General features: G+C 44.1%; 1 protein-coding gene across 4 annotated transcripts in view; it reads right to left on the bottom strand.

Moving 5' to 3' along the window:
* arhgap17a (Rho GTPase activating protein 17a) overlaps window positions 1-15869 on the bottom strand; it is a 36245-nt gene that overhangs the window by 5999 nt on the left and 14377 nt on the right. For 2 of the 4 annotated variants that reach the window (XM_037755563.1, XM_037755565.1), the window contains 17 exons: window positions 11881-11985; window positions 11480-11512; window positions 10959-11035; window positions 10167-10278; window positions 9339-9415; window positions 9116-9233; window positions 8421-8489; window positions 8137-8218; window positions 6967-7094; window positions 4676-4787; window positions 3794-3875; window positions 3566-3646; window positions 3341-3454; window positions 3122-3213; window positions 1830-1977; window positions 1231-1485; window positions 374-522 (listed from right to left, as the gene is read on the bottom strand). In XM_037755563.1, coding sequence (XP_037611491.1) covers window positions 374-522; window positions 1231-1485; window positions 1830-1977; window positions 3122-3213; window positions 3341-3454; window positions 3566-3646; window positions 3794-3875; window positions 4676-4787; window positions 6967-7094; window positions 8137-8218; window positions 8421-8489; window positions 9116-9233; window positions 9339-9415; window positions 10167-10278; window positions 10959-11035; window positions 11480-11512; window positions 11881-11985 — 1834 coding nt within the window. The remainder of the gene's footprint in view (window positions 1-373; window positions 523-1230; window positions 1486-1829; window positions 1978-3121; window positions 3214-3340; window positions 3455-3565; window positions 3647-3793; window positions 3876-4675; window positions 4788-6966; window positions 7095-8136; window positions 8219-8420; window positions 8490-9115; window positions 9234-9338; window positions 9416-10166; window positions 10279-10958; window positions 11036-11479; window positions 11513-11880; window positions 11986-15869) is intronic. The other 2 variants (XM_037755566.1, XM_037755564.1) reach the window with 2 other exon arrangements.

Genomic DNA, 15869 nt, shown 5'->3' with positions numbered 1-15869 from the left:
AAGGGGATAAACTGTTGAGTTCATAAGGTCGTATGAGTTCATGAATGTGGGCTGCGGCTATACAATAGCAGAGCATTGTCAGTGATCAAAAAGGCTTTAGAATCAATTCTCCGTTTTAAAGAGGAAGCAAGTGCTCGTGACAGTGAAGTGAAAATCTGAGCGGTTACTACTGTACGTGCTGGACTAGCTGTGAGCAGAACATCTGAGATTAACTCAAAAGGATGGATTAGCATTCTTTGGTTTTGGTTTTGGTTTCCCAAAATGGAAGTTTTTTGAATGTCCTCATGTCCAGTTGCCTTAAAACTTCTTATGACCTGTAAGACTGACTAGCTTTAAAGAAACATTTGAACCAGATTATCATACAGACTCTTACCTCTGCGCATCATATGCGGACTGGGCCCCATGGATCCAGCCCCGGGGGTCCCAGTGCCCAGCTGCCCTGCAGCGTGGCCCCCTCCTCCAGAGCCGTTCCTCTGGAGCAGAGGGGTCGGGGCAGCACTGGAGTCACGTAGCTTTGGGTTGCTTTAGAGAAAAAGAAAAAAGAAAGACTTTTAAACCTGCAAGCTTTCTGAAATGCTGGGTGTTGCTTTGTACAACAACATCCACCGCTTTTTTATTGAAGGTTAGGGCTATTAGAAATAGATAAGCACAATCTTAAAGTGCTGCAAATGATCACAAATCTCACAAATCTAATCTGGGTGTCTCATCGAAATCTAGTCTGTAGGACCGAAAGAATGCTGAACTGAATAGTGCCATCTGTCTGGATATGAAGGTTGTCCTTTCACCAGCTAAATCAAAGACACCCTTCAGCCGTTGCATAACAGGCACCAATGTCCAAGGCTTTTTCAAAGCAGTTTGGGCCAGTTAGTGTGAGGCTGCTGCTGATTCCAGTGATTCGGGGAGAGAAAGCAGAGGGATGGGAAGTCGAGAGGCCCTGAGAGTGACCGTTTAGCAGAATGACAGCAGCCATTGTTGCGCTGCGTCTGTGGGATGAACTACAGACGAGTCTGCATAGCTGGAACTGGTGGTGGTGTAAGAAAACTTGTGGTTTTGCAGGAGGAACAACAAGCTGCACCGTAGTGACCAAGAGAGGAGGAGGTGCCAGTAAATCATGCATTAATAATACCTCAAGAAGCACTAGTCTTCCTATAACATCAAAGTATAAAAAGTGTGTGTGGCATGCTGTGTCGTTCTCCGCCAGCAGCAGAGATGCAGAGAGGCAGCCCTTACCTCAGCTCCTCTGTGTGCTGGGCTAGAAGCTGCTGAGCGGCTGCGAGAGCGGCCAGACTCTGTGCCAAGCTTTGCTGGGAAGCGTCCGGCCCCGAACCCCCTGATGGAGCTTGCGGCTGGGGCTCGGCCGAGGGCCCCTGCCCCGGAGCCTCCACAGGGGGTAAAGGCGGCTGGAAGGCAGGTGAAGTGTGCTGCTTTCTACCTAAGGTGTTACTGCCTCTACGGAGGGTGTGGTCCGAGTGCTTGTTAGGGGTGCTACACCGGGGGGGAGAGCAGGGGGAGACAGTGAAGGAGAGAAAAAACACCAACGTTTTGATCACAAAAGTCACAGATTAGACGAGGAGAGAGAGAATCACCATAACCCCAGAGCACACAGGACAGAAGTCATTAAAAAACAGTGTTATGGTTCATATTAAACGGATTCTACCAAAATCTATGTGCGAGAAGCAAAAGAAAGTGATCGGAAAAAGCAACTGGATTAAAGGCAGAATTATTTCCAATTAATTGGAGTAAGTAATGAATGTTGTGGGACACAGAGAAGCCTTTGGAAACAAGGAGGTTTTATGGTAACTGTACTAAGCAACTCCAGGTTTGATTACTTGTCTTTGCGTGTTGTGTCATTCTCCGGTCCCACCATACTGCCAGGCCTCTTCCTCTCAATGGTGCCACTGTCGTAATCAAGATGATTGTTGTGGTTGGACGCGGGCGTAGGCATCGCAAACATGCCGGACACATTGAACTCCACATCTGTGGGAAACAGAGAAGACAAGACAGCCAGTTAAAGTTAAAAACTGAAAGGAAAACTCAAGTCATGATCTGAACAGATGCTCATGATCAGCTTTGTTCTTTAGCTGGCATGGACACTGTTCATGCCTTCATTTTCCTTTATCCTTGTTTGTGGCACCTTGCCTACCTAGCGTATAGTTTGCAAACACCCTTCACAGGTCAACAGTATACCACAGAAGAGAGACACAGTCATGCTTAGATTCATTCATACCAATGTGCAATTACAAGTCTCACAACCTTAGATTGTCTAAAGACTGTGAAAGAATCTCCCACAGAAATAACCAGTAATTAACCACGGTTGATTTTTGATAAATAATCATCAGTAATGTGGATATAATGACTAAGTACTGCTAGAACAGTCTGGTAAATTCAGGAAATTCCATCACTTTACTGTAATGCACTAAATGCAGCCTTTAAAATCAGCAAAAGACAACACTGCAGCCATATTACGATATCCAAAATCTAACGATATCTAGTTTCATAGCACGATATCGATATAATATCGATATATATTGCCCATCCCTACTCTGTATGAGCACCAGAGATGGTCCTTCATAATCTTGGCCTAACATACAGAGACTAAAGGCCCACTGGCTTTGATTTGCCTGCTAGATAAACCATGACAATAACGCAAAATGTTTGGACCAAATAAGTTTAGCTTTGACTTGCATCCCAAAAAGACAAATGTACAGAGGAGAAATAATAACTGTAAAAAGTCTTTCTCCAATAATGGTGGTTACAAACAAATTGATTTATGGAAGATATCTTGAAAAAGGCAGCTTAGCTTACCATTGTGGTACTTGACCGACTTCTTCAAAAACACAAGCTGAATTAAGGGGGAATATACGACATCTGTTTTGTACGTTTTCATTGTAGCCTTTGGGCTGACCTCCAAAGTACAAACCACAATTTGAGCCAGAACAGACAGACACAGCAGTGATTTGAATGTTTTACTGCTGACTCTTTCTTTCTTTCTTACCAGGCAGTTAATATCAATCGTATTCACCGTGAATGCCTGGTGTAAAATAGGCCCTGATTGGCTACAAAGAAAAAAAAAAAAGAAAAGGTCAGACAGACTGCTGCAGAGGAAAACTCAGAACCCTACCCTCAGGAAAGAACCAGTCAGCATGCTGGATGATGGGCTCAATGATGGCCACCACGTGCACGGAGGTAGCTGCAGCCATCTCAGCCAGACTCCTGGGAGGAACACATACAGATGAGCACAAATGAGACGCTTTCTAACATAATGAAGGGCTTAAATAAGCTCAAATAACAGGCTATCCTCTCTCCGCCCTTGTTTTAAACATGTAACCCCCACTCTCACCCCTCAGTCTTGGTCCACAGCAGGTTGGGTCCGAGGACGATGGCGATGTTGCTAGGAGTCATTTTGTTCACCTCGCTGTCCTGAGCCAGTTTGGCTAGAAACTTCACCAGATACCTGCAGGAAAACATAGTGAGCACAAGTGTAAACATTGTCTCATACAACAGAAGAAATTAAAGCATTGCTGTCGTGACTATTCTCACTCTATAGGTTTAAAAAAAAAATAACCTCATGTTGGTTTTGTTGTTCTTTGGTAGCTGATCACAAACAACCCAGAGTGCCTGGAGCCTCTTGTCTGGGTCTGACACACTGGAGAAGATAAAAAAGAGAAAGCAGAGCATGTTATTAGTCCAGTCTCTAGATTAATCATCCTATCATTTAGTCATCGCTGTACAAGTGATAGAACAATTCAATATTGGTACATTTTATTCCCAGTGATAATGTTATGAGCCTTGCCTGGATGCCTGGATCCATTCCTCGTAAAGCTGGTACGACATTAGAGGTTCAGGTAGTTCCCTCAGGTAGGACTTCAGTGCTCCTAAAACCACACATCCACGGATATATTTAATATTTAAAGTCACTTTTCCAGGCAAAACAAACATAATGAAGCTTCCCCTGGGTGATATCATTCAAACTGTTATGGTTTAAAGGAACAGTGTGTAACATTTCGGGGGATCTATCAGCAGAAATGGAATGTAATATTCATAACTATGTTTTCATTAGTGTATTATCACCTGAAACTAAGAATTGTTGTTTTTTTCATTAGCTTAGAATGAGCCCTTCATATCTACATAGGGAGCAGGTCCTCTTCACAGAGTCCGCCATGTTGCTCCGCCCATGTTTCTACAGTAGCCCAGAACGGACAAACCAAACACTGGCTCTAGAGAGAGTCTTACACGTTTTTACGTTATCTGAAGGCCACCGTATTCCTCCAACACGCTCGTGAAACTGCGGTAACGTGAGGCGCAGAGTGCAAAACCGTGGTACCGTCAGCCACCGTCTGACTTCTGTTGCTCCTAAAGTAGTGTTATTATGGTAAGGATGGCCTCTGAGTGATGCCAACGGCGTTACCACGGTTTTGCACTTGGCGGCTCAAGTTACCTCAGTCTTGGAAAGGGAGGAGTGAGCGGAGGGGTACTCAGTTGGTTGCAATCTGCAACCACACCACCAGATGCCGCCAAATCCTACACACTGTACCTTTAAATAAATTTCAAATGCCCTAAGTAACACAACCTTGCTCGTGTCTGGATTTTAACTTTAATAAAAATTAGAGAATTGGTCCAAGCGATATACCGAGAAACAATGAAATTCAAAAAATGATTTCAGTTTGGGGCGTACCAGCGACAGCGTGGGGGTCAGAGTAGAACTCCTCCAGTTGTGAAGTGGAACAGTCCAGCGCTGCTTTTAGCTTCTTTAGCTTGGACGCCCCTGCTGCGATTCTGAATAGACCCTGACACGCAAACACACACACAAGACAAATAAACCACAGTAGCATTGCAAGCAAAACAACAACAAAGATACAAGCAGGCATTCAATGTGCACACAAGAAACCCTGTGCTTTCACGGAAACCTACAAACTCAAATTACAGCTAGACTCTGTTTAAATCCACGACATAAACTCCCCCCGCCAGCTGCACATAATGAAACCTTAAAGCAAGCAAACACTCACAGCACAGCAAGCTCTTTACTTTGACATATAAACAAAAGCCGTCTTCACACCATAATGACACAGACCGGACTCACCCGGGAATGAAAAGGTCGACAAATTATGCGCTTTGCAGTTAACACTTGCACTCTCTCTAGCTCTTTTTTTTTTTGCACAGACACGTACACACATGTGATTTATGAACAGGAGACAAGTCGACTCTATTGTCTTCTAAATTTGTATCGGGGAGGGACATCACAAACATCTCATAATTCTTCACCGCAGCATAGCGGGTGACAGTTTCTTTGGAACGGCGTTGCAGAGATGCAGTTTCCCCTGTTTACAGTTCGTCTATCCGCCCATCTCAGTGGGTTTAAGTTCATGAGAACAAACAAGTTTGGAGCTTGGTTTCAATTATTCCGATGACCAGCGGAGCCGCTAATCACAGCCACAGCTCCATGTGACTTTTAATGAGCTACGCCAGCACTTCTTTTACTGACATGGTAAAAACAAGGAAAACAAAAGAGCAGTCAAGCAAACCAAATATCAAAGCACACAGCTATAACGTGTTAGCAAACAGCTGTTGTTGTGTCTCTGGCAAACTGATTGATCTAAGTTCAAAATCCACCTTCCTTTGAGCTCTGTTTTCATCTCCACCAACTTCTGAGAGAAATATCTAGAGCTTATGTTTGCTAGCAGCTTTTGTTCATCAGATTTCGGTGCTGGGCTGGTAACAAACAGAGGGTTTATCAGAGCTTGCTTGCTGAGAACGGCTGACTGCTGCTGCTAAAAACAGACTCCATAACAGTAACTGAGACTCAACTGAGTAAATACGCGTGCCGTAAAACCAAAACAGTGAGCTACAGTACAGTACTACACGGGACAACAGACAATACAGCATCATGTATATTTAGTCGGCCAAAGCTACAATTACAAGATTTCAACCTAAATCAGGCGTTGCGGCGATCAGCGTGGGGTTGTGCGGCGGTTTGGGAATGTCACTTAAATGGCCCATTTGTGTGACGCCATGCTGCTAGTATGCTGGATCCTATGAGTGATTGTCTGTCCACATCAACAGATTACAAAAAAAACATATTTACTTTCAATAACTAACCAGGATGTGAGGCCTATCATGCCATTGTTCTGATTGCCCATTATTCCGTAACCCTAATAGTCTGAAAAATGTCCCGACAGCCCGTTATCCCGAACAGAAGCACATGGCTAATTATCATGCAATATGACGTCATCTGACCTTCCTGGTCCTAGTATTTTTTTTTTCCTACTATGGCGCAGGCATGACTGCCCTACTCTGCCTCTGGTTGGCTTATACTCTGATATTCCTAGCCTAAACCTAGCCAACCAACCCAACAAATGAAGAAAATGAGACAGGAAGGTCCGATGATGTCATTCTGCAAAATAATTAGCCATGTGCTTCTGTTTGTTGAAAGGAGAGTGTGTATTTTTTGGAACAATGCGCCGTCCCATCAAAAATTGTGTTTTTTAAACAGACAAATTGAGTGACTACACGTGAAACATAACGTCACACTTCAATTTGTTTTGGTCATTTATACTGGTCTTCTTCCCCTGGGCGTCTTCTGGTTACGTGATTGGCCACGGTAGCATGACGTCAGGCTGCGTTTCTCCAAAAGTTGATTCTGTTTCAATTTTTCGTCACAGGCTGCTTTTTTTTTTCCCGGCATCCCCTGCGGTCGCCACCGCTGCAGTCTAAATGCATCACCCACATTCAAATGAATGGGAGGAATGGCGTTTTCGCTGCAATGCCTGATTTGGTGTGAATGCATCCTTAAAGCCCGTACTGCTCCTTACACCCACATGACAGTAATTTCCCGCAACCAGGGCACTTCTTTTTTCTGTCTCTTATAGCACTTGATTTCACTCAGCAGATCAATGCCTCCGCCTTTCTATCCATACAGAACAATAATCATGTAGGATGCTACGAACAGGGCAGGTTTAACCTCCTTACCTCTTCCTTCATGCCAGTCTCCAGGAGCATCATGACGCAGGCCTCTAATGGCAGTGCGATCTCCCTTCCACTCCTTTTCAGGTGTTCATCCAGCCCGGTGCCAAATGCAGGCTTCTCTGTCCACGAGTCTAAAACACAAAGAGAGCAATTAATGGTGATGAGGGAGAGGCCGCGATGCTAGACTAAGTTCATTCGCATTGTTTCAAATATGAAAAGACATAAATCAAGTTTTGTTGCATTTAGTGTTGTTGTGGATATAAGTCAAGTGACGCTGTTGCAGAATGACCCGTCTGTCACGCTGATATGCAATAAAAACATTTTTTTAAAAATCATCACTGGTCCAGGACTCAGTGTGAACAGGCATGTTGCTGGTCTGGATGGCAGATTTCTAGGTCAACACCTCTCCCTCAGGCCAGTTCCTAACCAGTCCTCACTCCCTGTACAGGGAGCTGTCAAATAATAACCACATGCTCCTTATGTGTGTGTGTGTGTGAGCTGACGTGCTAGTGAACACAGAGGCAGAGGAGCGAGGAGGAGAGGGGGAGGAGGGCGAGCTTGCAAAACCCAGGTGGGTGTGATGTGAGAAGTGATGGGGGTGTGTGTGTGGAGTTCGTGAGTCATCGCCACATGCTGGGAGACCAGGCTCGTCTGGTTTAAACCACATGTGTTTAATACAGAAAAAAAACAAGCTCCCTTGAATAAGACAAAAAAAAATAGTGACGGACCTCTGAGAGGAGACACTGTGTTTGTAAAATGGAAAATTTGATTATTTTAGGTGAGCAGGGCGGTAAAAAACAAAAGGCTATTCTTTAATATCTGGAACCTCGACCGCAACCTCTGGTAGTTAGAAAAACAGAGCAGGGTGATGTAATTGGAAGGTACAGTAGCTGGTTTCATTTCTCTAGCCGGTTGGAATGAAGTGAATAAGAATGTGTTTCTCCTCCTAGCAACTACTTGTCGGTACACACCTTTGGGCAGTGCCTCACAGGAAAAGGTTTGTTTAAAAAGGGCACCAAAACAACACAGGAACCAAAGAAAAACACTCGGAAAAAAGGTGCATTCTTGTTTCAGGAAAACACGTAAAGAGGTCTCGTGTTATGTGCCGCACAGAGCCTGCTTGTATGTCATGTTTTGTAACAACGCTGTGTTAAATTGCTGCACGTATCATACCTTGCTGAGCCTGGATAGTTGGCAAGACGCACTCCAACACAGTGAGAGACTTTCTGTGGTAATCAGCTTGAGCTTCTAATAGCTACATAAACAAAAAAAACACAGGGAGAAATAGATTAGGGGTGAGTCGAATAAGACAAGCAGGAAAAGACTTGACAGCAAAGTAAATAATAAAATGGCCAGCCAAGTCTGTGTTCCCCTAGTTACTCTGCAGCTGTGAGTTTTCTCACACATGCAAACACACATTTTTTTTTGGGCCTCGCTGATGACACGATGGTACTCACTGTTACGAAGTAGCGAGCGTAGTCCCCTTCTTTTGAGAAGAAACTGTACATGTCTGCAGCGAGTTGATCCTGGGTGATAAAGACAGGGATTTAAACAGTTAGAGCACTGAAAGATGATCCTAATCACAGTCACAATATGCTTTTGCAATAAGAAACGAAAGTCAGGGAAACTCTTATTAATCTATTAAAGATCTTCCATCTCCGCTACGCCGCGTCATCCATCAAATTAATGTGTATCTCAGGTGGCAGAAGGACAGACGTCAGCGGTCAGCTAAGCTGCTGGACTGTGAACTCCGTGAGTCATAAATCCTCCTGCTCTTGTTGGCAGGACTCGGTGAGACTGGGAGGGAGAACTTTTGAAGGGGAAACACAAGGCTGTGCGCTTCCTGGATAGAAATCCTGACGCATCAACGCAGCCTCTAAACACTAAAAAGTCACCAGTGATTCAGGTCAATAGATGCAAACACACACACACACACACACATGCTTAGCTGACGGGGCAATTATCAGTGTGTGCGTCAGCAAACTAGGTCAGAGGGTCCCGAGGGTCTTGGGAAGTCCAGTTGTTGCTGTGGTTATTCTTTTCCCGGTTTCAACGTCTGATAAGATCCGATTCCAGTTACTCTAACTCTATAAATGACCTTTGCTGTGGCCTGCTGGATCCATAATGAGTCATCAATATTCATGCTGGTTACCTTGCAAAGCTCCATTTTGTTCATGGCCTCATCCATCTCCTCCTTGAGTAGGTCAGCCTTGGCCGTCAGTGCTTGAGTGTTTGTTCCTGAGATTATCGACTTGGTTGCCTGCAACCATCTGAGTTCAGAAAGACAAGGGAGCATTGGGATATGGAAAACACAATATCAAAATCAAACAGATTATACCTTGATGAGAGAGAGAGAGAGCCGTAGACAGACAAACCTTGCTCTGGCAGAATCATAGTCCAGCACCAGTTTGGCCAGCTGTTTCCTCTGCTTCAGGATGTTGGGAATGTCCACCTAAAACAAATTATATCCAAAACACACACAGGTTGAATTAACCGGAGGAGTGAGAATGACAAAGATCTGACAATTGACCCTTCGCTTAGCCCCCCCAAGCTAAAATTGATTTCAGAGAGAAGCAGACAGAAAGCTCTACAATATGCCTTTGAAGGATATATCACAATGTCAAACTGATTCAGCAGCGAAAACAGGTTAAAAAGATAAAAACAGAAGCTAAAGCCGACAGATCACAGTGTAAAAGTGAACCACCACATCACCTGGCGATCACGATAGACAATGAAATTAAGGTGTCTTGTTAGGAGCAACGACTGTAGCAGTTGTTCAAGAAACAACCCAAAATACAAGGCTTATGGATACAAAGATACACATGTCTGATAGCCAACAGTTACTAAAGTAACTATTACTTTTTATTACTATTACTATAACTGTTTTGTTACTATAGTAACTAAAGTTTGGTCTGTAATGACAATGAGAAAAAGTCCCCATGTTTAGCTCATGTTCCCAAGAATCAGAATCAGTTTTGTTTTGACTTCTCCTTCTCCCACCTCACAAGATCACATTACCACAAGAGGCCAAAGTGAGTCTACGTGACTAATACAAAAATGCTATTAAATAATCTATTCCACTATGAATAGACCAAAGAAAGCAAATAGTATGGGTGTGACTGTACTTGGAAAAAACTAGCCAAGAGCCATGAAATAATTGATGTTTAGTTGCCGTCATGTCCAGAAGGTGTGCGGTCTCTCACCTCTGCTAGCTGGCTGAGGGGATCCAGAACGTCCTTCTCCATCTGCAGCTCATGTTGCATCAACTCTGACGCCAGGCGATTCTCTGCTTCGCCGCACACTTCCATCATTTTCCTGTTAACACACACACATATCAGCAACAAAGAGAGAAAAAAGGGTGTTAAAAATCACAACCTAGTCATTTATGCCTCATTATCACATCATAAGGTGAGGATGTGATATCCAGTGTCATCACACAGAAGGATGACAATCTGTTCCAGCTTTTCCTCTGTTCCCAGTCAATAACTGTAAGCAAAACCGGGTTACTGTGATGTCATCATTTCCAGCTGCCCAAAGCCTGGAGCGCAGCGGCCTAGTGACAGCTTATCTCATCATGAATCGGGGTTTTGGGCCACTAGTGTTTTTCCAGCAATGAAACCCCAAAGCCTTGAAATACAAAAAAGAACAACATAATCTTAAGCTGACGGTGGACACGGATGCATCGCATTTACCAGCAGACGTGCTTTCCCTTCCTCATTACTTCCAGAAAGACACATGGTTGCTGGAGACATTCACTTTCTACATCCTCAACTACAAACTGTCTGCTCCTGTTTTACGTGTTTCTCTCGGTCACGTCTCTCATCATATAAGGGGAACTACTGAAAAGTCCCGTCAACAGAAAAACCGGGCAGATTGCTTGCCCTGGATGCATTGGCCTCATATTTCACGCTCTCTGGGGTGCATCTGCTCCGTTAGTGACAGTTGCCAAGGAGGTGCAATTGGCTATCCGGCCTGTCATTCAATCACAAACTCACCCTATCAAGGAGTCTTCTCCCAACTGGTTTCCTCCTTCCACCATCGCCTGGGACAGTGCAGTCAGAGGGAGTTTTTTCTGTGTAGAAGAGAAGACAATGATTAGACTAATATCGAGACATAAACTACTTCAAAATATTCACAAGAAATACCCATTTCTATAGCTTTGGTATTTGATGTTCAAACCAATGGAAAATTCATCAAGGACTTTTCCATTGAAGGGTAAATTCACAAGTCAGGAAGAGGAAGAGAGCTTTCTGAGCAAAGGAGGAAAATACAAGGTGTTAAATGGGATTGAAGACACAAAACTACGGAAGTGAGACATCTATCAAAAAACGACAACACTGGAGCTCGTTTCTACATCTGTGCAAAACATTTATGAGAGTACAACATCCTGTTTTTCACCAGAGCTTCCCCAAAGGCAAAAGTGTCATGCATTGTGAGAATGACAGATGTCTGAATGGGAAATGGAGCGAGAGCGGTGCTGAGAACCAGAGAGGTAGTAATCACGTGTTTTTTTTACCTGACCATTTCCTGTATAGAGGCGTGGTACGGACTGTGTTGCGTTTTTTGGGTGGTGTGGGGGGGGTAGAAAACACAAAAGACAAATCATGGACTGTAAGGCCTACTGTGGACACTTTCAATGAAAAACATCTCAAAAAAATTGTGTGGGAGGTGATATCAAAAAATGAAGTTACTACACATCCTGGAACAATTGATTGATACGGTTAGTTTATTTATTAAAATGGATAGTTTGGGTGTCTGGAAGTGGGGTTGTATGAGGTAGCTTGTAGACTTGTAGGCCGTAATCTACTGTAGGCAATACATATGACCTCACTTCAAAACACCTGAACTATCCCCTTTAAAAAGGTAAACTGACAGCTTTGACAAAAGGTTTTTATTGCAACACGCTCAATGTCTTACATGTCTCTTCTCTGCTTCTGCACCGATGTGTCCCTGTAGACAGGACACCATCCTCTTGTGTGTGTTGTGGGACACCACGCGCACCAACTCCATGCGCCGCTCAATCTGTGCAGAAGACAAAAGACATGCAAGTACAGATTTATAAGCTGCGTGTTACATATACGACACGTTCATGTCATTAAAAGTTCAGCATTTTGTTGTAGATATTTAACTTTTTTTTAAAAACACAACCCGAGCTTTATTTTGATAACCCTAAGTACTTGGTTTGGACTACATCCTGCCGTGTTTGTTCCAGCACAAGTAGACAAAAACACACACTTTATCACCACGACGTGTCTCTATAAACCATCACAACAGTGTGTCCGCGGTGTTGATGTCTGACGAGGTCCAGTTCCACGCAGCCGTTTGATTTGTAGCTGCTTCGAAGGGAGTCGTGGGGTCAAAGTTCATGCATGATTGATAAGGCTTGTCCTCGCGGGACGAGGCTGGAATGTTGTCTTTGAAACACATGACTCATCGGAAGTGTCTCCATAGCAACGGCCACTGGGCTGTGACCGAGAGCGAGGGGCTCTTTGGCTTTAAAAAAAAAAAGAAAAAAAAAAAGGCCTTTTTTGATTACACAGGCTTTCTCCTGTCTGCTAGCCTAGCTACACAGATCCACTCTGTGCTTTTAGCCTGATGAGATATAATACTGTCATTGATGGGAGTCAACAGCTATTCTGGCTTTAAAGACAGAGGCCAACTGAAGCTCTGCAGGATGACTATTCACTGTCCTTGTCTTGCCAGGTGCTTGAATGGGACAGTCAGTGTCAACATTAGGCTGGCTGTCACCACCCCATGAATAGAACTGATGATTGCACTGTTACTGTTTGAGTCTACTTAAAAGTCTGACTATGCAAAATGTGGTTTAAGTTGGCAGCGCTTGTGAGAAAGCAGGTTGCATGCACCGGCTCCAAACAGAACAGGTGTGTCTTCCATTTTTTTTTTTTAAACAAAAAAAGACAAATTAGGAGTCTAATAGTGTCTCAAAAGGGACAACAAACATGTACTCAAGAGTTGGGACAAACAACATTCCAAATATAAATGGGAACACTGAGGTCTGAGAGGGCAAAACGAGCAGAAATACACGGGGAGGATCAACCGAATACCAGACAATTGTGTTCCAAAAACAGAATCGCAAGGAATTCCACAGCAGATATGGGCCTCTGTACGCCGCTGCCTTTTCCCCTCCCTCTGTTCTCGCGCTCTTACGTCATTCCCGACCCATGGTGGCCCCCGGCATTCCCAAAAACAGCTGGCTCAAATACAAACACATGCACTGCACACACACACTTCAATGAGCTATAGGCATGGGAACACTTCGTAGACTGAGCCTAGTTAGTACCTGGCACAAAACAAGCAGGGGATTCCCCTTCCCTGTGCTCTAAAGAGGGACCAAGTTCCCGTGTGGGTGTATTGGAAATGTTTGGGTTACTTGGAGCTGGGAGTATTCTTCTTCCTCTCATTGTAATGAAACGGGGGTTAGACGTACAACAACACCGTACAGTCAAAAAAATGCGGAGGAGTCAAGAAGTCCACACAGCAGGCGGCAGGGTGTGTTTTTTCCTCCCCGCTATGTGATGAGGTCAACACTTGGTCAATCCCCACGATGCGTCACCGAGCAGGGAATCCCATTGCTAACTAGGATAGACCGGGAGAAGGCAGACAGACAGAGAGGGTGTCTGTCTGTGTGCCTGTGTTTGTTTATTGGTTCCTAAGAGAGGATGTTAACATGTCTGGACTAGTACAGAATGAGCAAAAATAACACAACGTGACGCATTAAGGGTGGAATTACGCAGGGGCAAAAAGACAACATACTCTTTGTTTGCATTTGGGTTTGTATGACAGAAGTGTTAACAACAGCTGGTTGCTAATGCTACCTTATAAAATGCTACACCCAACTACAAGGGTGTGTGCAGAAGCAGGCACTCTGGTATTTCTAGAGCATTTCTGTGCGTGGATGAGCTGCTATGTTGAGGAATGGACAGCTGGTACAAGATTGCTTGGTGGCTCTTTGGCACCCTGGAGGACCATTTACAAAAAAGGTCTTAAGATGCAGGGGCTAAGAATAAGGATTTGCACCTGAGATATGAATGAGATCCAATGAAGGGACAAAGGTGTTTTCAGATCACAGGAACTTTTTCATAGTTTTAGGAAATTAGTTCTAGGAAGCCCCCTTTTTATTGTGTCCACAACGCAAGAACTAGGAACGATCGCAGTTCTTAGAAACAAGTTTTGAGGGACTTTGTAGAACGCTGTTTTAAGTACTGTCCCAGCACAAGAGAAACCGTGAGTGATGTAAGTGTACGGTGATTGGTCGAACACTTGAGCCAATGCATCACCATTTTTAAAAACCCGTTAGCCGTGTAAACAACAGACAACGCAAAACACAGACGACATCTCGTAACAAAATAAATAGAAGAAGACACGGACAAATGGACCGACAATGGTTCAGAAGTCAATGCGTTCATGAGCACACACCCACTGAGCCAAAGAATAAGTGAAAGCCACTGCTCAGCGAGCTAACCCAGTATCACAAACGCTAACCCAGTAGCATAAATCACACCCACTGAGCCAAAGAACGAGTGAGAGCCGGCTTAAGTCACTTCAGCGTTCCTATTGGCGGTGTGAACGCAAACAGAAAAAAGGTATGTAGTTCTCGGGGTGAGCTCCCCAGTGGGTAGTTCCTCTCAGGAAGTCCCCAGAGCTGGTCCAAAAACGTCTAAAGTGAATCTCAGATGTTGCTTCTAATGGTCACTTTTTATGCTCACTTTCATTTCTTCACAAGACTTTGTAGACGGAAGTGATTAAAGGAAGATTACACTGTGAAAATTCTGGTAAAACCAGATATATTTTGTTGTGGAGTGTAGTAGAACAAGTAGGAAAAGAAGGGGGGAGGCTGAGCAAAACTTGAGCGCACCAAATTTAAACTAAAAGTCCCAAAATAGCTCATAAACACTGCACAAATGTTCCAGGATAGGTTTATTTCCTGGAGATAAACAGTGTTTTGTTTGAGGAGCAACACAGCCATCTCAAGAATTAAGAGGTTGAGTGATTTCTATCTCTCCATCCTCCCTTTTTCCTATATCAGACAGCAATGTTCCTATGATGTGAGAGATGGAGCCCAAAGAGTCTCAAAAAGCTGATTTCCAGACAGAGGCAGAACAACTTTGTCTTTGAGGAACCGTGAAAGTCAAGTCAGTCATAATATGACGTCCTCTCTTCGATGGAAAGCACCCTAGGGCGGTTAGTCACCGCTGTTCGTTTGTCCACTTGCATTACAGCCACTCACGCTAACTAACTCTGATGCTGTCACTCAAACACATTTGTGCCCGTATAAGGCCCCATATTCACACCACCTGAGAGAGGGAAAGTTTTGTCAGAGCTGTTTGTTTATGCACCGGCTACAAAAGAGGGTGGGTGAGAAGAACAATAACAACAAAGGGTGTCTGACATCGCGGCCTTGGCTGCTTCTCAAACAGCAACGCAAAGCCAGCTGGGTTTGTTTTAACATCTATGACACCTCCCGTTCGAACACAAAAGATGATCTTCATTCCTGGAATGTCTTTGCTGAGCGGCCAATATTCTGTTCCAGCCGCCACCTGCTGTCTGCCTCAGAGGGGCAGATTTTCCCCGGGGCAAATCCCTGCACCGGTGGCTTTTCACACGGCGCACATATAGCTATATAGATATATGTAGCTTATATAGATATATCCACAGATTCACTGACTTCTTTGCAGCTTGTTGAGCCCTTATTGTCACTAACCGAAGGGCTTAATATCATACAAACGCTACACCCACTGATTAGGAGTACTCAACCAGAGAGGAGGATCTAATAAGTGGTATCAGCTGCTGTTAGGTTGGCATGAAAACCTGCATACTTTTGTTAAGGCTCAGTCAGCACATGGTCCAGCTGCTCGTTAAGCTTCAATCAGACTCTTTCCTGTCAA

The sequence above is a fragment of the Sebastes umbrosus genome, chromosome 20 (genome assembly GCF_015220745.1).
Source record: "Sebastes umbrosus isolate fSebUmb1 chromosome 20, fSebUmb1.pri, whole genome shotgun sequence".
Classification (NCBI taxonomy): Eukaryota; Metazoa; Chordata; class Actinopteri; order Perciformes; family Sebastidae; genus Sebastes; species Sebastes umbrosus.
Note: the sequence above shows the minus strand (reverse complement) of the source record. Positions and strands in the feature narration are given on the sequence as shown.